Source organism: Sturnus vulgaris, chromosome 6 (assembly GCF_052056855.1).
Source record: "Sturnus vulgaris isolate bStuVul1 chromosome 6, bStuVul1.hap1, whole genome shotgun sequence".
In the NCBI taxonomy this organism is placed as follows: domain Eukaryota; kingdom Metazoa; phylum Chordata; class Aves; order Passeriformes; family Sturnidae; genus Sturnus; species Sturnus vulgaris.
The window spans coordinates 1,861,857-1,887,976 of record NC_142248.1 but is presented as its reverse complement, the minus strand read 5'-3'; the positions used below and the strand labels follow the sequence as shown (position 1 = coordinate 1,887,976).

The following is a 26,120-nucleotide window of genomic DNA, read 5'->3' as shown; positions in this document are numbered from 1 at the left end:
TACTGAGGCAGGCCAGGGGCTGCCACAGCCAGCTCAGGGAGGCATCCTCCAGCACTGGCCTCAGCAGAGCTCCTGCAACCCAGGCCACAATAATTAGCTTTAACATGATTTCATGTAGTCCCTGCTTGTTTTGGCTGCTAGAACCCGGGTCTGGGGGGTTTAATCTCACTGTTTCTCTGCTCTCTTCTCCCCATCACAATGCAGCTGCTCTAATTCAACAGCACTCACCCCTGCCTTGCATGGGCAGGGCTCCTTGAATGCCACTTGCCCATGCTACCTTCCCCAAGGTCTGTTCCCTCCATCCCTGCCGTGTCCCAAGGCACAGAGGTTGGTATCCTCTGCCTCAGCCCCAAAGCAGCATCCAATTGCCACAGGATGAGGGCAGGCTTGAGGGACAGAGGTGATTCCCATCTCTGTGCTTTTGGCACTGTTCAGGAGCGTGGCTGGGCTCAGGGGGATGGAGGGGCTGCATGGGGCAGTGCCTGCCCACCCATCCATGGGCAGAAGGCTCAGAGGTAGGCAGCCATCCGGGCAGATGTCCCAGCCAAGGGGAATCAAAGGCATGTTCAGCTCTCCCTCAGGCAGTTCCCTGCCTCTCTCTTCTCCTCTCTACTGGGCTGGAGCTTTTCATTCATCAGTCACTTGCCTCATTGCAGAAGGGCTGTAATTAGGGCAGCACGTGTCTCCTCCTGCCTGCACATTTGTGCCCGGAGAGCATCATCTCCAGCAGACCCTGACTCACTCAGTGATGACCCTCTGCCCCTGCCATCCTTCTCCTTTCCAGCACATCCACGGATTTCTTCTCCTGCCCTCCCTTTAACAGCAGCAAGAGGGAGCAGAGTGCCTGAACCAGGTCTGGTCCTTGGCACATTCATCAGGGATGAAGCAACAGAGGGATGGGAGAACAAAGGGCAGCTTTTGGATGGCTGGATCCATGCCACCACAGCCCCTCTGTGCCCTCCTCTTTCACTCACCCTGGCTGGTGGGTGCAGCAGCAGGGAGATGGACAGTGCAAGGAACGAAGGCACAGGGAGGACCCAGTGGTGCCAGCGTGGGCTGAGCCTCCTCAGCCTGCATGCAGGGCTGCCTTCCTTCCCCACAGCCACTGGTGGCCAGGGAAGTGGGTGCACATGGACACGGACAGCCACAGCTCTGTCACTCCAGGCTAAGGGCATGAGTGCCCCTTAACCTGGAGCATGAAGAGGAAGTGGTAAGCCAGGGCTCCTACCTGTGAGGATGGAGACACTGTGGAAACAGCTGTCCAGCTTGCCCAGGAGGATGGAGAGGAAGCTGTCAGCAGCCAAGCCGGTCACATCCCGTGTGCTCTGGTCATAGACCACCACGTCCTGGTGGTCCTCCGCCTCCACCTGCAGGGGAGTGACAAAAAATGGACATCAGAGGAACGGGCTTAGCACTGAGGATGCTGCTGTCCACACCACCATGGGAAGCAAAGCTGAATTTAGTGGTCACACAAGCAGGAAATTCCAGCTCCACAGCATTTCAACTGCTGGTTTTGACCACTAAATGGAGTGTCCAGCCAGGCTGGGACTCTGCTCCATGGCTACAAGTGTGTCAGTAGAGGTGCCCACTGGTGCACTTCACCAACTGTGAGTGCTTTTGAGCATCCTACCCAAAAGAGGGTCACTCCTCCCCATTGCCCACCTTCAGCTTGCTGTTACTTATCTGAATCCCAGAAATCACCACGACTTCTTCCATCACTTCCTCCTCAGCCAAGTTTTGCACTCAGATACTCGTCCTCAGCCTGGCTGGTGTCACAGGGACAAGAACACAGGGATTTGGGAGTGGTTCTGCAGGCAGGGGTGCTGCCAGCACAGTCCTTGTGCTGGGGCTGGATCAACAGCTCTTCAAGGCTCAGCCTAGGGACACCACAGTAATGCCTATACAGGCACTACACCTCACCTCAAAAACCCACAGATCACCCCTAAGGGCTGAAGGAGAGAGAAAATATCTTCTTTTGCTTAGTGGATGTTCAGGATAATATTCTTTCTTCCTTTTGTAATGTATGCTGGGGCCTGCACAGTGCAGAGATAAAGTGGGAAGAGGGGAAGGAGTTCCTGGGCTGCTATCATGTGATTTTACATACCACAAACTGCACCTAGCTGCCCACCACTGCAAGGATAAACTGGGGCAGGTGAGATGATGGGATAATCTGCAGGCAGGCAAATTTCTGCAGGCAGGAGTCCCCACACACCCAGTGATGACTGGATTGCAATGAGAGCACTCAAGGCACAGCCAGACACTCTCACACCTACCTGAAGGTCCATGCAATAAAAGAAGATAAAAATGCTCACAGAGGCATAGCTCAGCTCACCTGCTGAGGAGCTGGGTGTATGGCACACGCCTGCCCTGAGAACACCTGCCCTTCCAGCCATCGGGGTAAGGCACATCCATCACATCATGGGAGGAAAGGGAGGCAGCAGCAAGCAGGGAAGAGGGAATGTGTGCAAGCTGCTCTCTTCTCAGCTAGTGCTGGAGCTGCCCATTGGCCACCCCGTGCCAAGCCCTCTCCAAAATGTCTTTAGGAGAACAAGGTACCGCTCATGGACACCCTTGTTTTGCTGTCTCACTGCCAAGCCCTATCTCACCACTAGAGCAGATTTGCTCAGGGTTGCCATCATTATTAATGCTGCTTTCACACCCTGCTGCAGGTGCTTCCCTGCTCAGCGACGTGAGCACCATCCAAATAAAGCTGCAGGGAGCCCGGGTTTAGCTGAGCTCATCACATCTCTGCGCCGCAGCGGAAGGACAGCCCCGCACAGCAGAGATCCCCGCCGGGGCACCACGCACAGCTGTGCACCAGCCAGGGGGGCTCCAAGGACCCACCTGTCCCCAGCCTGGCACCAGGCACTGGAAGGCAAAGCTGGCCCCGAGGCTCAGTAGGATGACAGGAGGTATGAAAGGGCAGGATAAGAGGGAAGAGAAAAGGACATGGGAATTCTAAAATAAGACACTGAAAAATGACTGAAGCCACCTGAGATAAGACAGATGAGGATCTACCCCAGCATCTTTTCCTCAGCCAGTCCTGACTCAGGACTTTTGTGGGAGGTCATCCAAGCACAGCTGGAGGGAAACACAGTGGCTGACAAGCCGGTTCAGAATTGGGAACCTACCAGTCCTCAGCTTAGCCCTTCAAAGCTCCCTAGCACATCACAAAGACCCAGTTCTCATCCTGAAGCCCCATACCAGCAAAAACATCTTCCCCCAAAAAGCACAGTGAGGCAGGAATTACCCCGTAGTGGGGCAGGGGCTCATCCCAGCTGCACAGTCCAGGCTGAGGAGGCTGCAGGAGAGATACCAGCTCTGGCTGAGCAGTATTATCCCACAATAGGATTTAGTGTTCCCTCCACACGGGAAGGCTTTGTTTGGGCCGTTACTGCAGGGTTGCTGAGCGACGGCAGAGATGTGCGACACGGTTTACATCTTATTAAAGTTATAAGGTTTCACTCAATGTAAATGCCAAACAAGTGCTGGCCTCGCATGGCCTGGCTGCAGAAAACAAATACTTGGCTTGCTGGGGTGAGGATACCTGCAGGAAGGTCCTGAGGAGCCCTCATGGAGCATACAAGGAGCCTGCACTGACATCCTGGCTCCTCATCACCAAGGGAAATAAGGCAGAGATGTTTAATCAATCACATGGGTCTCGCATCAATCTCATGCCCTCCTGAAATGCCCCATCTCTGGCCCTAAACATAGGGAGGCTAAAAGCTACTTGGGACAGAGGAGGAGGGTAAAGCTGAAGAGATGTTCCATACTAGATTCCTGCTTCTGCCAGGTTGGCATAGGGCAGGGACACAGCTGACAACAGAGGTATCCTTCTGACAAGCAACACTTCCACGGGGACTGCTGTCACCTCAAGACTGCTGAAGTAACCCCAAGCATCACCCTCCACACAGGGTCCCCACATCCATCTAGCAAGGGACAGCAGGGCCAAGATGCAGCAAGTCTTTTGGCTCCAGGTAGATGTTGAGTGGGGCTTGCAAACCCATGAATGCCTTTGAAAAGCTGCTGGCCCACTCCAGTGCTGGGGGTGGCCCAGAGCAACTCCTCAAGAACAAACCTCGTCCCTGCCAAAATCCTGTCTGGAGGGGTATGACCAGCCTGGAGCCAGGACCACCTGGCCAACAGCTCCAGCCAAACCCCAGCGGAGCCCATTGATTCACTGCCTTTGTGCCAAGCCCTGTGCTCCCCATCACTGTCCCCAGCTCTGGCTGGAGGTAACTCCCATATGGACATCAGTCCCCAGCACTGCGTGGTTCAACACACCTTGGGTCCCAGCTCTGTCTTTCCCCAGCTGCCAAGCAGGGATAATGATGCTCTACAGGTGATCCAGGCTAAGATAAGAGTGAGCTATTATTATTATCCCAATTACTACTGACAACTCAGTCACGTATTGTTTCAAAACACAGTGAATCACCCCACTGAAATAACAGGGCTTCCATCAACATAAAGAGCAGCCAGGCACACGGCTCAAAAATAAGCCCCGGCTTTCCCTCAAGCCAAACAGCTGCTTGCAGAGCCAAGCTCCTAATGCAAATAAATAAATATTCCCATCACCTGAAGAGACCCTTGTCTTGCTTCAAAGCATGGCTGTAGTTGCTCTGGAGATTGCTGCATTTCAGGAAGTGAGAAGTGGTTGAGAGGTGGTCTTTCCAGGGGGATCTTGAAGAAGTAAAATTTTCAACATTTCCCTAAAGAAATGCTAGTGAAAAACCCAAACAGGAATTTCCCATAACCTCTGCTCTCCAAACTGCACTGAGGAGCTGAATTATTCCAATTGTTATTGGAATTTATTATTGTGAGAGTTTATTATTGTCAGCACTGGGAGAAGGGTTCAAAACCAACCAGAAGCAGTTATGTTGGTACCATTTTTGTGTGGAGGGAATGACTGTGGGAGGAATTGCTGCTGCAGCTTTTCCCAGATTGGGCACCATGGGAAGATGTCCAGGGCTTGGGGAGCAGCGGCTGTGGCAGCTGCCACAATCGTAGGATCGTAGGATCATAGGCATAATTCATTGAAAAAAAAGAAAGGGGTTTTAAATGTCTCCCTTTCTTCTTTCCTCCCAAATGGTCCTTTCCTCTCCTTGCTCCAAAAAAAGCCAGGAGCTGCTGCTATCCTACAGCATCACTCCAAACTGCAGCCCACAGAAGTATTGCTAATGGCACTCTTCCTTCATAGCAACATGGAAAAGAGGAGAGTAAGCACTGGGAGAAGCAAATTGGACGAATTCTCCCACCCCCCCTGCCAGCACGCAGGAGGGAGGAGCGGAGCTGGCGGCCAGGTGGGGTTTGCCCAAATGCTTTGCCCCGCACCAGCCCGTCTCCTTCCCCAAAAGGCGAACACCACCCTTAGGATCGCTGGGATGGGATGAGCAGGTCCAGCTCTCTTTGCCGGAGGCGAGGAGCAGTGGGACGAGCCCGGGGTTCGGGGCTGCCCTTTGGCTGCCCGGGCAGCCCCGCGTCGCTGCCATCCGCCTTTGTCTCGGCAGCCCCGGCCGGCCGGGAGCAGGAAACAGGAGGAGGGCGGGAGGCCCGTCAGGAGGAATAATGGGGCCGGACAATCGCGCTACTGATGTCACCCTTCCTGCCATCTGCTCGCCACGCCAGCCGTGCCCCCCGCCCCCCGGCCCCGGTGCGGGGAGCCAGGGGCACAGCGGGGCTGGGAGATGTTGACCACGGAGGCAGGGAAGGCAGGGAAGCGACACAGGGTAGCAGAGGTCTAAATCAGCTTTCAGCATCCCCTTTTGAGGATCTGTGCACCTCGAGGCAGCGGATCGTATTGATTTCTGGGGGTCCCAAAATACAGTGTGACTGAAATGGGAGGTGGGGAGAAGAGAAAGGGCGACAAGAAGAGTTCATCATCCCAAAGTACAAACACACAAGTGCATGCACAAAAAGGCTTGGACATCCCAAGCCACAGCCACTACCCCTGCTTTATGCCAGATGAGAATACGGCAATGATCCCCTCCCAGTCCTCCCCTTCAGCTTCTCAGGACAAGTGGCTTAACCTCTCAAGGGTGTCCAGAAGCTAATTAATTTTTGGGCGGCGTGTGCTGGGAGAGCCAGCAGGCGGTGGGCATGGCAGGGGCTGTGCAGAGCAGCAGCAGCGGGGACATGGAGCCTCCTGCCCACGGATGTGCCAGGAGGGATTTCAGCCTTATCCAAAAGAAAAGCGAAGAGGAATTAAAGACGATGGCAACGCCTCTCTCCTCTTCCCCTAGCATCCCTGGTTACAATCCCACCCCCGGCCAGTACGTGGACCATTATATAATGATCCAGGAGCCGGGAGAAAACGATCCTTCTAAGCTCCTTCTATGGGGACAGAGCAGGGAATGCCAGGAAGGACCAGCCGGCTCCTTTGGGAGCCCACTGCTCCACTGCAGCTGGCGAGCTGCAGGTTTGCAGGCGGATGGCATCAGCTGATGTTAACTCTTCCATGCTTCCCCCTTCCCTATCATCCTCCTCTTCTTCCTCCCCCTTGCGCATCGCCCGTCCTGCTGCTGCTGCCGCTCCACGTGACAGCGGCCACTGCAGAGGTGACCCTCGCCGGGAGGAGGGCGGCCGCTCCGCTCTCCTCGGAGCTTGCGAAAAACTGATTATTCTGCTTTATTCTCCAGGGGATTTAAGAGCAGCTAAAGCCGTTCAGGAATCAGTCTCTGCAATCCCCTCCAAATCGCCCAGCCCAGAGCATCACCGAAGCAGATTGGCGAGAGGCCGGCCCCCCCGCGCTGCCAGTCCCCTTGATCCCGGGGTGATGTCACCGGCAGCCAATGCGGACAGCGGTGGCTTCTCGGGGTGGCGGGGGGGCGAGAGGGGGGGACACGACGCAGATGGCTCCAGCTGGGCCCAGCATTTGATTAATCGCCTGAATTACCCTCGCTTTGCCATAAAATTACAAGGCGGGAGCGGGGGAACGGTGGGAGCGAACTGGCAAGGAGGGTGGGCTGTGATGGCAAGCCACCCTTCGGATGGTGAGCCATCCTCGGGCTCGTCCCGCGGCCACTGCGGGATCCAGGGGCACAGCCCTCGGGCAGCAACTCGGTACCCACCGGCACAGCCCTCGGGCACGTTTCCGTCATCCATCATCTCGGTACCCACCGGCACAGCCCTCGGGCAGTGCCTCAGCAGAGGGCACGACCCAGCCCACGGTTCTGCAGGGACACCCGGCACTGCTCCGGCCGGGGCTCCAGCCCAGTTCCGTGGCTCAGAGCCACCTCTATTATTTAACCAGGAGCGATAGAGAGGAGCCTGGGAGAGATAATATGCCATGACACCGGATAAGAGCTTCTGGCGTCACAGGGGAGGAGGATTACATGTCCCTGAATGGAGTTAGAGATGACAGAGGGGAGGGGAAGAGTTTTTAGCAGGGGATTAAGCTTACAGCTCCAGGAAGGCTTTGGGGGGTTGTTTGCTGTGGTAAGACAAGTCCTAGGGCTGATATACCTGTTAGACTTGCTTGGGGAGGGCTCCTGAAGCAGGGAGCCACATCAGTGGGATGGGGGCAATGAACAAGTCCCCGAGGACAGCCCTGAGGCCAAACGAGCTCACACTTTAGCTGTCCAAAGGGTGTCAAAGAGATGCTGGCAGATACCGGGGTCAAGGAATGGAGGGGAAGGATCCATGTGTTCCTCCCATCCTTTAGACCAGTCTGCATCCCACAAGACAAGAGCGTGTGAGCACCCACCAGGAAAGGTGAGGGTCAGATCCCTTACCTTCATCTTGGAGGCAGGCTGGATGAGCTCCGTGATGGAGACCTTGTCCTGCTGGAGCCTCCTCTTGACGAGCTTGGAGCAGCAGATGTTGACGGAGCTGAGGACGTGCCAGGAGTTGTACTCCACGAAGGAGCGGCTGTCGATGACCAGGGTGCCCTCTGCTCCGTTCCTCAGGAGGCTGGCCAGCTTCTTGGGGTCCATCACCTTGCGTGGGAGCCTGTCCCCAGCCATAACGGGCCGGTCCCCTCTACGGCGAGCGGGGAGCGAGGGGTGGAAGGGCAGGGCAGGGACGCCAGCACCCGTCTCCTCAAGGGGAATGAGCGAGGCTGAGGGGTGAGCAGGCAGCACCTGTCCTATTCTCCTCACACTGCTAATGCCCAGAGTGCCAACTCATTGTGCTGCACCTGGAAAGAGAAGAAAGGAGATGACAACCCATCAGTTGGGCAGGATGACATCTGGATGTCTTCAGAAAAATCTAAGAGTGCAACAAGCCACACTTTCAAGGTGTGTTCTCCCACAGATGTGGCATGTGCGACTCCAGAGCTGCCCAAGGCAGACGTTTTCTCTTTGTATTTAATAGCCCTCAGCAGAATTTTCTCACATGCATTTGTCTAATTGCTTTTTGAAGCCATGTCAGCTTTTAATTTAACAGGTACAGTGGCCAGTGGCAGGGAATAGAATGGTTTGCCAGTTACATTGACGAAGTCCTTCCCCTGGTTTGCTCCAAATCTGCTAATTGATGGCTCCTCTGGGTGACCCTTACTACTTGCACCAGAGAAGACCACACGCCTGTTCCCCAATCTTCTCCACAGTTCTTACCACATTTAGACTTAATTTAAGGAGCTTTTCAGGTCAAAGCAACTACAGAGCTGCCACTTACACAGACAGACACCTTTTGCCACACTGGTCAGCCCTGATGTGCCATGTTTGAGAGCCAGGCACATCAGGGACTTGCACAGGGCAAGATGTGACCTCCTTTCCCTGTTCCCAACCCAACAGCTCCTCACACTCAATTTGCTTTTTCTGACCTCTGCCAAGCCCAGAGCTAATGGTTTCACAGAAGCAACTTAGCTCAGCTCTAAGGTTCTGCTGCTGCATGGTGAAATCTAGTTCAGGGCCCATCATACACACCAGCAAATCAGGTTTGCACACTCATGTTCATCACTTCACACTGAATTTCACCTGCCTGTATATTAGAGCCTGCTCGTGGGTATCTTTCCCAGCTTGCCTCCTGGCAAGTCAAGAGAAGACAAGAAATCAAGCTGACCTTTACTCCTGTCTTCAAGAAACAGGCCAGGCATCAAGGCAGAGGTGCTGGGAAGTTGTACTTGGACTGAGATGGCCCCCGAGAGCCTTCTGCTTTTCAGCACCTAACTTGTACACCATTAGAAAGGGGCTTCATATACAGGAGTGCTTGGTATACAGATACCCTGTGTTTCCATCTCAGGAGCTGAGGGGGTTCGAGCCTGGTTCTCTCTGAGGTGAAGAACAAGATTCCTCCATGTCCAGCCCATGAGATCTGCAAGAGCAGTAGGCAGGCTAGGGAGCATTCAGCTCAGGGTGTCCTCTTAAGTTTTAATGGAACACGTCACTGCAAGTATGTTTTAATGGCATTAGGTTTTAATGCCACTGCAGTCATTCAGAAAATAAGCCTGGGCTACTACCAGGCTCCTCTTGTTGCTGCCAGACGGTGTTTTAGAGAGAACCCACAAGCTGTTTCATGGAAGCTTTAATGCATCTGAATTAGGAGGACTATGAATAACGTGCCTGAAAAGGCCAGTGTAAAGATTTTCATTGACCTCTGCAGGATCAGGATTTGGCCCATGGACCAGAGGAGGCTTACAAGTCACACTGATCCGAGTAAGCCAGCAGTTCCCTTAAGCTCTTACACCTGCAGGCACCTACTGCAATGGTAGCTCAAGAAACAAAAAACATCCTTGAGTCAGACACGCTACTGGGTGACATGACAGGGACCTCAGTTACCAGCCACCAAACCTGGAGGACACTGCCAGCTTGTAGGAAAAGAATGGAAAGCCACAGAATGTGAGGATGGGGGTTCCAGCACCAACAGCCCAAACTTCCCTGGGCTACCTGATCTGCCTCCCAGAGCAGGAGTAGATGTCTCAGGCTTCAGCCTCAGGATAAAAGCTCCCAACGGGAGGCCACATTAGGATGTGCAGTACTTTCCTTCCCTTGTATCACACCCCTGCTGCCTCTGCCAATGTGTTAATACAAATTACAGGAGGGAAAAAAAATGCCCTAGAAGCTGCGATAGTGACAGCCCCTCCTGGCACGGAGCACTTTGGCAGCCCCTGGCACTCTGGCACGGCTGTGCCCGGCGGCTCCTCGCCCCAATTCCAATTGGAGCAGCCCCCTCGGGGGCGGCGGGCGGTCCCCCCGCTGCAGGGACCCCGCTTCCCCCGGCTCTCCTCGGGGGGGGGCTTCAAAATTGAAACAGTTCTAATTAGGGGGTCTGAGGGGGAGCGGGGCTGGCTCCTGCTGGGATATGACACACCTCATTACGCTGCTACCGCCTTGCCAGAAGCCCCCCTGCTGTCCCTTGGCTATAGAGCCAGGGCACTCAGAAAGGATGCAAATTAGCCAGCTTTTCCCCTTAGTCTTCCTTTCACACCCCACTCCCCAAATCACTTTCTGCCTCCCTTACCCATCAGGACACCAGGCTGTGAATGTTTTTTGTCTCTTCCAATTCCATCGAAGAAAGAAAAAGGGAGTAGAAAGAGCTGACAGACAAAAAATCCAGAATAATACTTCGGCAGAGGGATGAGTGAAGTGGGAGGAAGGAGTGATCCAACACTGCAGAGCTCCTCCGGATATAGCATGGTATCAATCTCCAGATAGTGAGCAAGGGGTGAACTTTCTGGGTGTCAGACACAGAGGGTTCTGGGAAAGATAACAGATCCTGATGACCTTATCACTCTAAGAGAAACCAAGGCACAAGAGGCCTTCACAAAGTCCAGCAGATGACTGAAAGCTTGGGTGAAAGAGATTGGAGAATACAGATGAGGTTTCCCAAGTCAGCTAATAACCCCCATTCCTGCAGAACAACCAGATGAACCTCTACAGACTCATGTGACACATCAAACGGGTTCCACTCCCAGCTCCACCCCAAAGATGTGAGGGAAGGCAGGGCAAGGTTAGTCCATTCTGCCCCTCTTTCCTTTACAGGGGATGCAGTTGGCCACCGGGGAGCTGCAACCTTGGCATCAGAACCAAGACACGGGGACTTCCCTGCATAGGTTCAGCCAGGGCAAAGGCAGACAAGCAACTTCTCTGATAGCACCTTCACAGTACCTTGCAGGCTGTGTATGAGATGGTCTCTGAGAAGAACAAGCTGTAATGTCCCCATACCTGGGAAGACCAGAGAAGGAGGGAGGATGTCTTTTTGCTTCTGCTCAGATGGGTCAGAAGGAAAATTGAGGGAAGAGGCTTAGCCATGGAGCAGTGCTAAAGTAAGTGATCTTCTTACCATGGTGAGAGGAGACCAGGGGAAAAGGTTAACCTGGAACCTAAATTAGGGTTTCAGAAACATAGCTGTGTTCCTCTCTTATCAGTTTATTAAAGCCATCTTAATCTTCTTGAGTGTTCCTGAAGAACATTATCATAATCCTTTAATCCCACCTCTCCCTGGAGTGCCTGTAATGAGGAGATGGGCACATGGCTTAGCTGAATGGGGACAGCCAGCAGGAGAGGCCACACTGCAGCCGAGGGACAGAAAGATGGGCAGAGATTAGCACTGGGCTGGGCCAACTAAACAGGACTCTGTCCCTGGTGTCACCTCCACAAATGCTTGTGCAGGTGAGGGGAGCTGGCCACACGAGTCACAAGCATGGCAGAGATGCTCACAGCACGCCAGGCTAAGGGCAAGTATTCAGTTTGGCTGTGACCTTCTTCTGGGCAGGGCAGGGCAGGCAAGAGAGCAATAAAACCCAGAATATACACCCCAGCCTTAGTCTGTCTGTTTGGCATGAGAAACCACAGGAACTCATCCCTGTACTGGCCCAACACAGATCACACATGTGGAGTGATGCCACCTCCCTCAACTGCTCACCTTGCACAAGGACCCGAGCCAAGAGATGTGATATGAGAAGGGCGCAGATCTGGTTTCTCTTTTACTGGAGACATCAGCTGGAAGGGCAGCAGGTCTCCACAACAACCCCAAACCTCACTAAAACCTCACTAAAACTTCACTAACCTCATGTCCACTCCTTGCACCGAGCCAGTGTTGTGTCCTGGAGAGCAGCCCCGTGGAGGAGATGCTCCCCCCACTGCCACAGGCAAGCCAGCCTTGCTGCAGGAACACATTTCCATCATGCCTGTGAGACTGCAGCTACAGCATGTGATGCTCATCCCAGGAGCACACTCTTCTGGTGGCATCTCCACCTCGGGTTTACCAAGGGAGAAGAGCACCACAGGCAAACATTTGTTTATTTGTCCCCAGTAACCTGAAAGCAGCCACTCCTGAAGAACTGCCATCTCCACCAGGGACTCAGTGGCACTGATCTAAGTGATTTGGCTTTCCCCCTTGCAGCCTAGGGGCTGGGGGAAATATCTGTGCCTTGTGAGCCCTGCACTGAGATGCTGCCTGGCCAGGGCTCCTCCATCCATCCAGGTCAGCCCTGCAACCAGCCCCAGGCTCACTGCTAGGACGCTGGCAGGACCCCACGGGACCCCAGCTCTCCAGACAGTTCCTAAGACACAAATCACAGCAGTTTTTCCAAGCCCCACACCCTTTTTCCTGTTCATCCCCTCATTTCTTTCAAGTGCTTCAGCACTTAGCAAACTCCCCTCGGCTGGCTCATGCTGTTTGAGGGATTCCTAAATCACAGGACCATTACTAATTATTATTATTATTTTGCAGCAGCAATCAGGGACGCGGGGCTCATTAACAAGTTAGCACCTCTGGTTTCCCTGGAAACCCGCAGCTGCCAGGCAACGGCAGCGCTCCGGCCCGAGGCGATGCCACTGCAGCGCCTTCAGCTCCTTCCCAGAAAGATGCTCGGGTCCTGCACGGGGTGGATGAACCCAGCCTCGCCAACGGGATGAGGTTAGGAAACTGCAGGATGTGTCCCCTGCTCTGACCCATCTGCTGGGAACCTCAGCCCTTCTTCCCGATCCTGTTCTGCCACTCACAGCATCACAAACTGCGCAGCGGCTCCTCCCTCCCAGAGAGCCATGTAGGCTTTCTCCAAGGGCGAGGAATTCGGAGCATAATGATTCCCCAGAGTAACAGTGGGACAAAGCTGTCAGGTGCCTGCAGCAGCCGTTTTGGAGGTGATGTAACTGATGACGATTTCTCAGCAGTTTCTCAAGGTCCCTTTAAGAGGCAGCACAAAGGACTTCTTTGCTTGACGATGGAAAAATGGAGTGGTTTTTTTTTTCCTTTGCTCCTTAAAAGGAGGCAGGGAAACACCACTAACCACATCCACTAACTCAGACACAAAATCTGCTTGTCCACCTTTCCCTAGTGATTCTCAAGGATGGGGAGGAAGGACTTTGCCCAAGCCCCAGCAGTATGAAGATGTAGGGGAGATGGCAAAGACTTTCCCAGCATCAGTTAAGCCAAGTGGAGATCCACTGCTCTTTCCTAACCCCTACCATCCACATGGGAGACAGAAGACTCTCCTACAGCCTCATCCACACCGATCTTACAACCCCATCTTGTCTCCCTGCACACCCCAGGCACATTCCTCCTGGGACAAGAGCTCCTGCGCATGCCTCTCCATGCAGGGAGCAATTCAGGAAGGAGGGAAAGGGCAGCATTCTCTTTTTCCCACAGCACATCACCCGGAGGCAGCCACTGCACTTTTGCCAGGGTTTCAAGCCTGCTGATCTCATGATTCCTTTAATTTTTTTTCCTCCTCCTTTCTATGCCGCAGTCTCCTTTCAATTCCTGTAGGCTGGAAGCAGCAGGCCAGAGAGCCTGCGAGGAGCTGCATGCAACCAAACAGCACCCACTCGCCTCCCTGCATCTCCCATTGCCCCTCTCCACCTGCACCCTGCGGCCCAGAAGGTGTTTTCCACCAGAGGACGTGGCTGAAGGGCCAGGATGTCCTTCAGCAAAGTGCCAGATGGTGCACTCACACCGGGCAAGGGACGTGGCATGGAGCCACGTGGCAGTGCTCGTGTGGGGGTGCTCAGCCTTGGCTACGTGGCTGGTAGCGTGGGACAGCTCAAGGATGGAAGGAAAAGGGACAAGTTGTACCCAGCTGCCAAAGGAGCCTTTCACATGCACCCTCACCCCACGAGGCAGACCAGCTCTCCTGGCTGCACTTAAGCCAAGCAAAGGGGTTTCTCATCCTGTCCCACCACTTGATGTTGTGCCAGCAGCTTTGGATGGGTTATGACTGCAAATGCAATTGACTCCCAGCCTGTTTCCACCAAAAAAGTGCACTTAAGGATTTATAGACTGGCCGCTCCCAGAAAAATTTCTGACTGCAGTCATGGTAGTCAGTCTGGAGATCCGGTCAGGAAAAGCCAACAGGGACAGCAGGGAAAGGAATTTAGCTGGAGTCTAGATGACAAGGGCAGTATCTCCTCCTCTTAAACTTGTGCTTTTAACATGATTTATATGGTTTCCCCTTTAGTATAAACACAGGCTTTCATTTTAAAGCCTACAAAAGCCAAGACCAAAGGTTATCCATGACCAGCCAGCCATTTAATCACCACCTTTGCCCACGCTGAGGCTATTGCTCCCAAGCATGCTGCTTTCTAATACCAAGCTATCCCATTTCCATTCTCACCCTGCCAAGCTGAGAGCTGGCCACATTCTCATCCCAGGGCTAAAAGCATCTTCTGCTTTGAGCAGCTTGGCACACATCACAGAGGACACGATGGAGAAGAGAAACCTAGTTTTGTTGATCTTCAAGGCCCTTGACTTGCCTTACCCTCTGCCTGGTATCCCATCGTTTGCTGTGTGACCCCACGTGTCCAGCAGGTTTATCCTGAGGATAAGATTCTTCTTTGCCTTTTTACAGCAAGAGCAGACAGAGGCAGCCCAGAAAGGTAGGCAGGCAGATACTTCTGCAGGGCTGGTCTGCCTCTCTCATCCTAAGACAACAAACACCATAAATACCTGCTCGGTGCATTTGCAGTCTCCTGGAGAAAAGGTCTCCAGGACCTGGGTCCTATTTTCCTACAACACCTACACACCAAGTAAAATAAAGCAGAGGATTAAGCTGTGGTTCTTCAAAGCTGCAGATAAATATAGCATTTCACTTCTTAAGCACAATACCCAGTGACAGGAACTTGTCCATCTCAGCAGAGTGCTGGGGACACTCACAGGTGAGGCCAAAGCGAGCACCCAGCACATAAGTCACTGCACAGTGCAGTGACTAATGACAGTGGCTGATGCCCAGTGCAGTGTCATTAGACCCCATATTCAAATGACAAATAGGACCCCTGCCTCCCTGAAGAGTAATGATGTTCCATTCTGTGAGGTTGTCTGCAGTTTCTGGCGAGTACCAGTGTAAACTGAGGTGCAGATCCCAGCACAGGTTTGCAGCCAGAAAAAAACAATGCCCACAGTTATGCCACCCTGTTCCCACGAAACTGTGAATCTCCCTAGGAGATCCAGAATTCAACACAAATGCAAGGGGCTATGCCGGTTTTCCATGGGATGAGACATTCCCACGCAAACACATTTTACAAGACTTTTCCGACCTGGTTCACGGCTTGCTGAGTTCTCTATATGCACACAATAGCCATATTGCTCATGGGTTTGGGATGAATTAGCACGTGCCAGCTCAGGTTCCACTTCCACAAGGAGGCACCAGCTCTGAGTTTCAGAGGATTACCTTTCTCTAGAAAAAACACACAAGGCAGGCAAAGCCCAAGCTGATGCTACTGCCCCACTCTTCTCCTTTTCCCTTGGGGGCCATGATTCATTACCAGCTGGTTTTGTTCTTAATCTGAGGTGACACAGAGGTCAAACAACGTGGTTTGCAGGTCTTCCTCCATCCTCAGCACCCTGTCAAGCCACGGCTTGCTGGTCAGATGCCACAGCTCTTCATGTATGAAATCCTGCAGCCTGGCATCGTGACTGAGCTGGGTATCGCAGCACTTTGTAACATGGGTCTTCTCTCTGAATCCATATTATCACTGCTACTGTGGCTGGCAAACTACAGGGAGTCATTTGATGGAGGAAACAGGCAGCAATACTCCCCTCACTGACTCCAGGCAGGTGTCAAGCATGACATATATGTGTACTTTAACCCCCATTGAAAAAAAACCCCCAGAGATATATCATGACATCCACCCAGAGCTTAAACACCCTCCAACTCATCTCTACACCAGCAGGTCTCACTCGGCCCTGCTTCTGAGCCTGCAAGTGAAAGCTGGGGTGATCAGACCAAGCCTAGCTCCTTTTGGGCTGGCTGACCCCCAGCTAAGATCAGTTCAGTCACCCTCACCTTCCCACCTGTCCTGCTGGACTCCAACAGAGCTCACTCTTATCTTTGCATCAGGTACTGCTGAATGAACCTTGCTCAGGTGCCAGACAAAGAGGCAGCCAAGCTCAAAGCAGAAGGGATTGTGAGGATGACACAGAATTAACAGGCATCAGCATTCAGCAAGCAAGCGGAGAATGCACCGATCTATTTTTAATGGTACAATGAGAGTGCTTTACAAAAGGATGTGTCTGGGGAGATTCTGCCCAGTCAGAGATTTGCATTCGGGTTTTTTTGCAGCAGTCAACTTCCCCTGATGTGTGGGAGGCATTTTGTCTCTTCACCACCCCACAGAGAAATTCAGAGGGCCCTGGCTCAGTTTTGACTGGAGTCTCATCCCTCTGGGTCACCCTCCTGCCCTGCTGCATCCTTGTGACTTTCCACCAGAAGAGCTGAACCCGACACGAGCAGCAGGTAGGGTGTAAAGGACAGCTCCAGGTTTGCCTGGCTTCTGGGTGTCAGCCCTGCTGAGCCAGCACAGCTGCTGGGGACATCTCTGCGAGGTCCCCGACAGCAGCACAGTGGTTAACACGGCATTTCATGGGCTAGCTCCAGTCGGCAGGGCTGGCACCCTCTCTGCACCAGCCCTCCACTCAACAGCCTCCAGAGCCAAGCGAGGCTTGGGCTGCGCCCGCCCGCTCCCCAGGCAGGGCTGCTGGCCAAGGCAGATGTGGGAGCCATGAACAACTCCACTCGAGCCACGGATCAAGGAGGACCAGGCTGCCACCGCAAGCTTGGAAGTGAGGGTTGTTACAGGCAACACAAAAACAATCAGATGTTGTAGACACTTCTTGGTTGCTTCTTTTCAGCAGCATGCCCCAGAGATGGAGGGACCCTTTTTGTCCAGAGGGTCTGGATTTCAATGGGAGATGCATGATGTACCCAGGCACAGGTTTTACATATGGAAAGGGCCTGACTGCTCGATGCAGAAAACCTGCAATGCCCTAACAGACTGAAATTTCTCCCTGAGCTTCTGCTGCATCAGCTGAATTACCATGTGTTAGCTGCAGACAGCAGAGCTCCTCAGAGAGAAAAATCCCCTATTAAAAAGCTGAAAGGAGAGGAGCTGAGAAGCCGGGATGCGGGCACACAGCGCACCTCCGTGCCCGGTGAGTAATGTGGGCTGACAGAGACGGGCCGGAAAGACGCACTGCATCACTAGCAGGGCTGGAGGACGTGGTGGGGGACAGGATGCCAGGGGCATGCTGTCACTGGAACCTCCATACAGGATCAAAGCAGTGGTCCACCTCATTCTTGTCCCCTCACCAGCACTGCCTAATAACAGGTATCCTACAAAAGCCTGGGAGAAGCAGGACGGTGGGTATTTATGGACTAGTCATGCAGTAATTTAGGCTTAAAGGGACCTCAGCAGTTCAGCTGGTCCAACCCCTCTCTCCCTTAAAGGAGAACGAGCATCGACACCAGAACAGGTTGTCTTGCCCTTCTGGTTGGCAAATGACTTGTTCCAAGTCATCAGTGGACTCGTAACTCAACATGTAGAAACCCTACACAGAGAGGCTCTTTTGCAAATTGGGAGACGACCTTGAAGGACTCTGGAGAAATTCCTGAGGAACACAAGGTCTCTGCCCCAAGAGAAGGCTTCATTTAAAGAAAATACAGTGAAGGAAGACAAGACACATGCAAACATTGGGGAACCATGAGTGCTTTCCACACACAAAAAACAAAATGGAAAAAGGTAGAAGAGGAGCACAAAGAAGAAATCAAAGAAGGTTTTCCAGCCCCAGATAGGTTCCTGGGAGTCTCTTAAGTAAGTTTCAGCTTAATGCACACAGTCCCTGCATTTATGTCCTGTTATTGCTGTTTACAACAAGAGACTCTATGTACTGGACCAGCTCCCAGTGAGCACCTCCAGGTTCTCCTCTGAACCCAGCCTGGGCTAGCACTTCACCTATCTTCTGAAATGCTGATCCTTCCAAGACCCCATGCAAACAATACCTGTCACTTTATAAACTGAAGATTCAAAGCAGCAAAACCAACCCCACAGAAGCTCCGGGCAAAGCAAAGGAAGAAGATCCTGCACACCAACCTAGATTGTCTTGTCCAGCTGGGTCTAGAAAACCTCAGAGGAGGAGCCAAATATCAGAGAAGTGGAGCCAGCCATCCTACAGGAGCCATGGAAGTCGACAGCATAGTCTGGGCAGGGCTCTGTGCTGTGCACAGTCCCCCCACAGTCACACCTTCACTCTTACCCTGCTTTCCTGAAGTGGAGATGGTTGAGAACCAAAGGAGTCTCTTAGACAGCATGGACCCAAAGGTTTGGGGTAGAAAGTCTAGAAACATCTCTTGGAAGAGAAAGAGATGTTTTCCTCTCCATGAACTCATGCTAAAGAGGAGACAGGGTGACCAGGGCACTGACCATGACCAGAGCTCGGTATGTTCCACCATGGTCTCAACTGCTGGCCCACTTCCGGCAAAATAACTGTCCCATGGGGATGAGACACATGCCATGGTCTCCCCCTCCATCAGATGAGCAGGCAAAGCCATCGCTGGGGTGCACTACACCACTCACTGTCCCTGCAGGAACCTGCACTACCACTAATCACACCACAAGCTCTGCCTGGCTTTGACAGCAGCCCCTGACACCAGTAGTGCACAGCATCTTGGCACGGTCAGTTTTTACCCTCCCTCACACTCCCCTGGCTGTATTATAATCCTGCACACAGAAGTACACCCCGGTCTCCTGAGCAAGCTTGAGAAAATCTTGAGCACAGAGCTTGTTTAGCTTCTTATCTGATGAATGCTCCCAGGCCACTCACCTCCCTTCCCCGAGCCTGCCACAATTACGTCAGGTGCCTCCTTCCCACTGGCATCAGGCGGGACAGGTGTATCTTCAGAGAAGAAATGTAAAGCTTGAAAAACAGGTTTTAAAACCCAGAGGGCATGGGGATGCAGAGGAGTGTCAAAGCTTTCCCCACAGGATGACTGCACTGCCACTCTGGCTGCAGGAGTTTCTCTGCATAGCAGCAAGGAGAAGAGTGCAGTGAGACCCAGAGACCGTGAGCACCTGGGGACTTCTGCAACCATCTCCCCCTTACCACTGCCATTAAACACATGGCAGAGGGTAAAATAGTCTATAGGCTCTCCCAGTGCAGCATCCTGGCTGTCCTGCTGGGAGACAGGGATCAACATCCACAAGCTCCTTCTCTTCATCACCTCCTTCTCTACCAGATTCAGCTTGCTGGCACTGTTTCAGTATGATGGCAGTGTGTCCTATGAGCATGCACCATAAATCAGGGCTGCCAAAAGCTGGAACACCTCCTTTTCCTCCTTCCATTCCTGATAGTGTGAACATGCTCTGCACCTGACTGTGCCCACGGCTTTGGGAGCTGATCTGTGCACCAGAGAAATTAACCTCTGATCCCTAAGAAAAGCCTTGTTTAAAGGCAAGGAAGCAAATCCAAAGAGGAAAAAACCCCATCCCTCATGCAGATTACAGCAGCTGTTGCAGAGGTAAGGGGCAGGGATGGAATGGGGACCCACTCATGCCAAGAGAAGTCACTTCAGAAATCCAGAGGCATAATGGGTTTCCAGCCTTTGGGGGTGTTTCCTGCCTTTGGACATTTCCTAGGGAAGGAGACGGTTGCACAGGAGAGAAGCAGGTTTTCTCCCACCTCTTTAGATGCAATTTGGCAGCACGGGACAGACACTACTGCTTAGTCCTACCCAGCCCTCAGGGGTGTTTTCATAGTAAAAGTGATGTTGCATTTAATTTTAGGTGAATACAAGCTCTCCAAAGGCTCAGTGGCTTTCTCAGTGAGGTGCCTGGCACCCAGAAAAAACACACTGCAGACCAACACGGTGCAGTATTTGCAAGAATAATCTCCATGCAGAGTCCCCAGTAAATGCTTCTAAGGACTCTGGCCACTTTGCTCAGCTCTCCCAAGCTTAGCAGAGGCTAGATTTTAAAGAACAATGCTAGATCCAGGTTTTCCTTATGTCCAGGTTTTCCCTACCTATGTCTAAGCAGGGACAACTGAAAATCACGGGAGGACAATCTGTTGGGTTAGAAGACTTTTGGTGTGAGCTGCTGTCATCTCAGCTTGGAAACCTTCCAGCCCCAGGTTTGAGCCTCTCAGCTGTGTTGCCAACAGGCTATGGGCAGGAATTTCTGCCCACTGCCATTGCAAAGAGGCATCTGGGCATCCTGTGCTGCTCACGTTCTTGCCTGTCTACTTTTGTCCCAGCCATTTCGACAATCCTGCACATCCAAGCTGTGGATGGCTGTGCCACTGTGGCTGTGCCACACAAAACTGGGGACGAGACACCTGCAAAGTCCTTGAGGGTGTTTTAAAATCCAAATACGCTACGGCCAGGAGGATTTTCTTGGTGCCACAGCTTATTTTGTTTTGGGAGCCGTTACAAGGAAAATCAAAGCAAGTGCAGAAATCCCCATGCAGACCCAAACCCCAACAAACCTCTTCTGCAGAGAGAATCCTCCCGGCACAGCCGCCCTCTGACAGCACAAGCAGAGGCACACAGAGGCAAGGCCAAACCCAAAATCACCAATTCCCGTGCATCGAGTCCCTCCGAAAACAAAGCTCTCCTCAGCCGTGCCCTGAGCCTTTCCCTCAGCGCAGGAGGATGAGACAATGCAAGGCAATGTCAAACACCGCTCCACGGGCAAGCTGCTCTCAAGGTTATCATGGCCCCTGCGCTGCCAGGCGCAATCCTCAGCGCTACCTGTTCAGGCTGCTTGGATATCCTCAGCCTCTCCTGCGGGAGAGGGCTCTGCCTTATTACTCCAGATCAGAGGGAGATGGAACCTCTGGCAACCATTCCCAACGCATTCGTCATCGCCAGCTGCTTGGGACAGGGATGGTCTCTCCTACATATGCTTATGCAGCACCCAGCTCCTACCAGGGAGCTGTCGGTAACTACTGCAAAACGAGGGATAAACGCATCCTTGCCTAGAAAAATCCAAATATCCCTATCAGAACACCACTGCATCGCATTCTTCCTTCTAACGAAACCGCAAATTACTGACCTGTGCACAGAGCTCCCCCAATGCAAGCTGAAGCACTGACATCAGCTTTTGCTGTTGCTCAGGAATTTAATTCTGGGGGAGGAGAAAAGGGAGGGGGGAGCAGGAAGGAGAAGGAACTTATTTATCAGTAGGGGAAATAACCAGGAATCTTTAAAAACAAACAACGCTCAGCTCAGAAAGCAACATTTACCACTATATAATGACTGAGGGTGCGTGGGGGATGATCAATCGGTCCAGGCACATTAGGGGAGGTGGAGAGGATTTTTTTAAACGAGCAGCTTAACTCATTAATCGCGAGCAGCGCCTTTGGAGCCGCAGCAATGAAGTGTTGCATGAAACCCCCGCTGCTGAACACATGCCGGCTTCGTTTAAACGCCAAGGACACAGGGCGACACTCCAACCTCTTTCATCATCAGAAAAACCACAGCGCTGTTAACACCGCTTCCTCAAACACCAGCCCTCAGCCCCGCCAGAAAACCCCTCCACCCGCGACCCCCGGCCCGCCAGGACAGCGGGTATTCCCCGGCGCTTCCCAAGCCCCCTCCTCACCTGCACCACGGCCGCCCGGCGAGCGCACACGGCGATGGCAGGGTGGGATTTCCACCACCCCCCCGCCCCGAACACAAGCGCAGCATCCCCGACATGCGCGGCCGCGGAGCGCCAGCCCCCCCCCCAAACCCCCCCTTCTTTCCCCAATCCCCGCCGTGGGGCTGCTCCCTCCGCAGCCCCAGCACTTCACCCACATGATTCCCCCTCGCAGCGCTGCCATTCCAGCCCGGTACACCCGCGAAGCGCTGTGCCTAGGTGCGCACAGCCCGGTGCGCGCACACACACACCGGCGCACGCTGCGGCGCTGCCCGCCGCCTTCAGGGCGCGATGCCGGCTCCGCTCCGCACACGCGGGTGCCCCGCACCGCCCCCCGCGCCCCCCTCCCCGCCTCCCCGGGGGGCGCAGGGCCCCGTCCCGCACGGACACGGCGCGGACGCGGCGGGACGCGCACTGACCCGGCGCGGCGGGCGCGGGCGGCCGCCCCGCTCCGCGGGCTGTCCGCTGGCGCGGCCGCTGCCGGCGCCGCAGGGCCCGCATGCCGCGGCGGGCGGGGGGGGGGGGCCCGCTCCGCGCTGCTCCGCGCTGCTCCGCGCCGCTCCGCGCGCCGCCGGGAATGCGCCGGCGATGAGGTCATGCCTCGGGAGCGAGCGGGGGGGGGACGGGGGAAAGGGGAAAAAAAAAAAAAGGGAAAAAAAAAAGGGGGGGGGAAAGAGACAGCGTTGACGTCACCCGCAGCCAATCAGCGCGGGCGGCGCAGGGCAGGGTGACGTCAGCCCCGCGGGCGCGGAGCGGGATCGGAGCGGGATCGGAGCGGGATCGGGGTGCCGGGCTGCCCGCGGGGACAGCGGCCCGAGCGGCGAGGCGCTCCACGGGACCACCCTGCAGCCTGGGACACCCCCGGAGCCGCGCTGCTGCCGGCAGAGAACGCGCAGCAGTGTGTTTTTGGGTCGGGGATGGTTGCCGGGCTGCCCGGCGTTGCGAGGCTGAGCCCAGAGCTCTCCCGCAGCTGGGGCCAGCCCTGGCGCCTGTCAGCGCCCTGCCTGCCGAGCCTGGGGCAGCGGGGACCTGCGGGGCAGCCCATCCTCTCTGGGGTGCAACGCATCCTCTCTGGGGTGCCCAAGCTGCAGAAGGACAGGCATAGAGGGTGGCGTGGCAAAGAGTGACCAAAAAGCTGGGAGCTCAGGAGGAGCCTGAGCCACAGGTCGGCTCCCGGATGGATGGAGTGGGCTCACCCTCATCCTGCTGCAGGTTCACCAAAGAACAGCGCAACTTGGCCCGGTTACATGGCTGGGGTTTTTCTCTGCCCTTGGCCCTGGCTTGGCAGCTCCAGCTTAGAGAGGGATTAGGGTTTAGAAGCTTAGGTTTTGCTGGTGCTTAGGAAATGAAGGGAACCTTCCTCCCTGCTGATACGGATGCCGGATGTTTTAAAATTAACTCTCATGTCTCCAGAAACGCGGACGGCAGCTTGCTCGAGAAGAACGTCGAGCTCCCACAGTAACTGTCGGCAAAATCTCTCCCAGAAATGTCATTTCTCATAAAGCACCAGAAGTATAAAACCCTGGGATGCAAAATCTCACTCTCCCCATTGCATAAGCAATGCTGAGTTCATGCCCTTCTTCTAGTGCAGAAAATCTGTCAGCGGGGAAACTTTCAAAAAATGAGGGATATTCTACCTAAACTCATGGGTTTCAGCCCGGTTATGATAATCAGGGGCAAGATGCTGCGGTAGCACGGGCACTCACTACTTTAGTAGCATGGGAACACTTGGTCCTGGTGGGAGCTGGAGCAGCAGCATGACCGGCATGGCTGGAACGAAGCCTTTCCTGCTGGTTTTCCTGCCCACCTCCCTCCTTGTGACCATGCAAAGCACCCAGACCTAGGGGAAAACGTGAGAAAGACTTCTTTTGCCTCAGTTTTGGACTGTTTCCTCCTCTACCCAGCACCCCTTTTCTGGAGTAAAATAGGAAAAGAGAGGGGGAAAGGAATGAGTCTGAAAATCCCAAAGCTTCCTCATAAAAGCTGTTATCTAGGCAGAGAGCCATGAGCTCACAAAGCCTGCTGAAGGAAGAGGATTTAAACAGCTTTTTTCCAAACCCCAGTTAAAATCAATGTTTCCAATACTGGACTTGGCACATCACGATGAGCATCCCAGATGAGCTGTTGGGAGGATTGTTCCCTGTCTGTCCAGTGGCATGGCACAAGGGAGGAAAGTGGGAAGCAGGTGAAGTATGTCGAGCTTGCAGCAGGCAAGGGATGGGGAAGTGATGAGGAGGAGGCAGAGGATAGAGTGTCCCGAGGGACACCCTTGAACTGTACATTGCAGCAAGAGACCAAGCTGAGCTCCCTCTTGAGCCTTCATCCCTGCAATTTCTCCTCAGCTAATCCATGGATGCCCCTGCTGCATCCCTGGACGATGAGGACACAGGAGATTTGACCCACACGAAATCCCCGTTGGCAACGTCCAGGAGGAGCAGCTCCAGCGGGGCTGGGGACCAGTGGGACACGTTCGGGTTCTCACGGCCACGGGAGTGGCTCCAGCCCACGAGCCCTGCATCTCTCCCACGCCCACTGCTTCTGTGCGAGGCAGCCAAGCGCCTGGTGGGGAGAAACCAAAACAAATGATTCACTGCTGCTAAACTGCTCCCGGGATCACAGGGGCCAGGAGCAGGCGTTAACTGAGGCTTGCAAAACCTCACCTGCCTCCCAAAGCTGGCAGCTAACCCTATTTAGATCCCAGTCCTGCTCAGCCTGATATTCTGGCTTTTGGGTGCGGACCCACGGCTACATGGAAGTGGGCAGCCAGCCTGAGCGAGGGCAGCGCTGCGAGCACACCTGGTCAGCTCTGCATGGCTCGGGTCATCCCTATTACCCCTATTTCCCCCCGGGAAATTAAATTGGGAGAGCCAGGGCAATGCTGTAATGGTCAGGCAGGCAGAACAAAGCAGCCTCGTCTCTAAGCTCCATCTACCAGATGTGAATCTATTGTCTCAGCCTCAGGGCCATCACACCCCCTTCTCCATCACAGCCATCACGAGCTGAACAAAAATTACACAGCAAGTTGCTTATGGCTAAAGGAAAGCACTCTGTTTCAGGTAAAGCACTTTAAAAATAATTCACCCCCCCCCACTCTGGTTTTTCCTCTTTCCCAGATTTCGGGCACACCTAAAGATGGATTGCATCCCAGATACGTGTTTCCAATGCAAGTTATGCTTGTACACGTAATAGTTCTTGCTAAAACGTTTTCCAGGCCCCCTAATTGCCATGGCAGGCCAAGTGCAGAAGAGTGCAGCAGAGCCTTCTGCATGCATCCTGCAGGGATTAAAATTGGAACCTGATCATGAAGGAAACTAAAACTAGGAAAAAGAAATTGCTGCCAAACCAACTTTCTTAACCATCAAAAAGAAGAGACTTTTGTTAACTTGCAATTTCTTTAAATGGCCAAATAATATATTTTTTAACCTATCCTAGTTATTTAGATGCATTTCCTCACACCACTGGCTGAGCCAGCATCCCATCACCCTGGCTCAGCAGAGCTGGCTGTGGCACAGGACACTGTGTTCCCACTGCAGGGGGTATTGGCACCTCAAAACTGTGCTGATAGCTGAGGCCAGAGGCAGTCCTTGGGCTGGCATGGCTCTCCTTCTTCCAGGCTTGGTTTGTCCCACCATGTGTTGGCCTGTCTGGGATGTCCAGGAGTGGGACACGTGGTGCTGGAGGAAGGGGCTTGTCAGGCTTTGTATCACCTTGTTCTGTTGTGTAAAGAAATGTACTGACTGTGGTGAACTCTGCATTTAAGAAGGGCATCGCTCCCTTCTTTGGCCCATGCTCTCCCCAGCTCTCCCACCTCATGGCTGGGACGGATGCACAGATCCCTGTGCACGCCACCTTCTTCCTGCAAAGCCCAAAATGGTGTCACTCAGCGAACAGAGCTGACATGCTTGAGCAGGCAAAAGGCACTTCCAGCATTACCAGGCAGGTGTGTTTCTCACACGGGGGCTACCATGGATCTGTCTCCATTTTCCCGATAGGAGTACCTGTCTGTGTGCAGCATGGCTCAGCCCTCGCAGCGTGCAGAGCCGTGCATGCATGTTGCAGGAGCAGCTACTGTGCACTTAATTGCAGAAGGAGCAGGCTGGAGGGCCGTGTGTTGTGCCATTCAGCTCAGCACATGCTGCAGAAGCATTCATTCTGTAGCTCTGAATGTGCCACGAGGCGCTCCTGCCAAAGGGGAAAAGGAAAAGTAAACCATCGTACATTGAATAAATTCCCTCTGATTCCCTCTGCCCCAGACATATCGGAGGAAAGCTGGGCAGGAGCATGGAGATGTGCCAAATGTGGGGCATGGCTGCTGCGTGCTGGCACGATGGGTCA

At 53.8% G+C, this 26,120-nt stretch overlaps 1 protein-coding gene across 3 annotated transcripts in view; it reads right to left on the bottom strand.

Moving 5' to 3' along the window:
- Positions 1–22,026, bottom strand: part of DUSP8 (dual specificity phosphatase 8) — a 46,039-nt gene extending 24,013 nt beyond the window's left edge. The window contains exons 1-3 of one of the 3 annotated variants that reach the window (XM_088166681.1): positions 21,944–22,026; positions 7,731–8,134; positions 1,229–1,367 (exon numbers count right to left, since the gene is read on the bottom strand). In XM_088166681.1, the coding sequence (XP_088022807.1) occupies positions 1,229–1,367; positions 7,731–7,961 (370 nt within the window). In that variant the 5' untranslated portion in view covers positions 7,962–8,134; positions 21,944–22,026. Of the gene's footprint in view, positions 1–1,228; positions 1,368–7,730; positions 9,901–21,943 lie in introns of those variants that run through there. The other 2 variants (XM_014892672.2, XM_014892673.2) reach the window with 2 other exon arrangements.
- Positions 22,027–26,120: the final 4,094 nt, after the last annotated feature.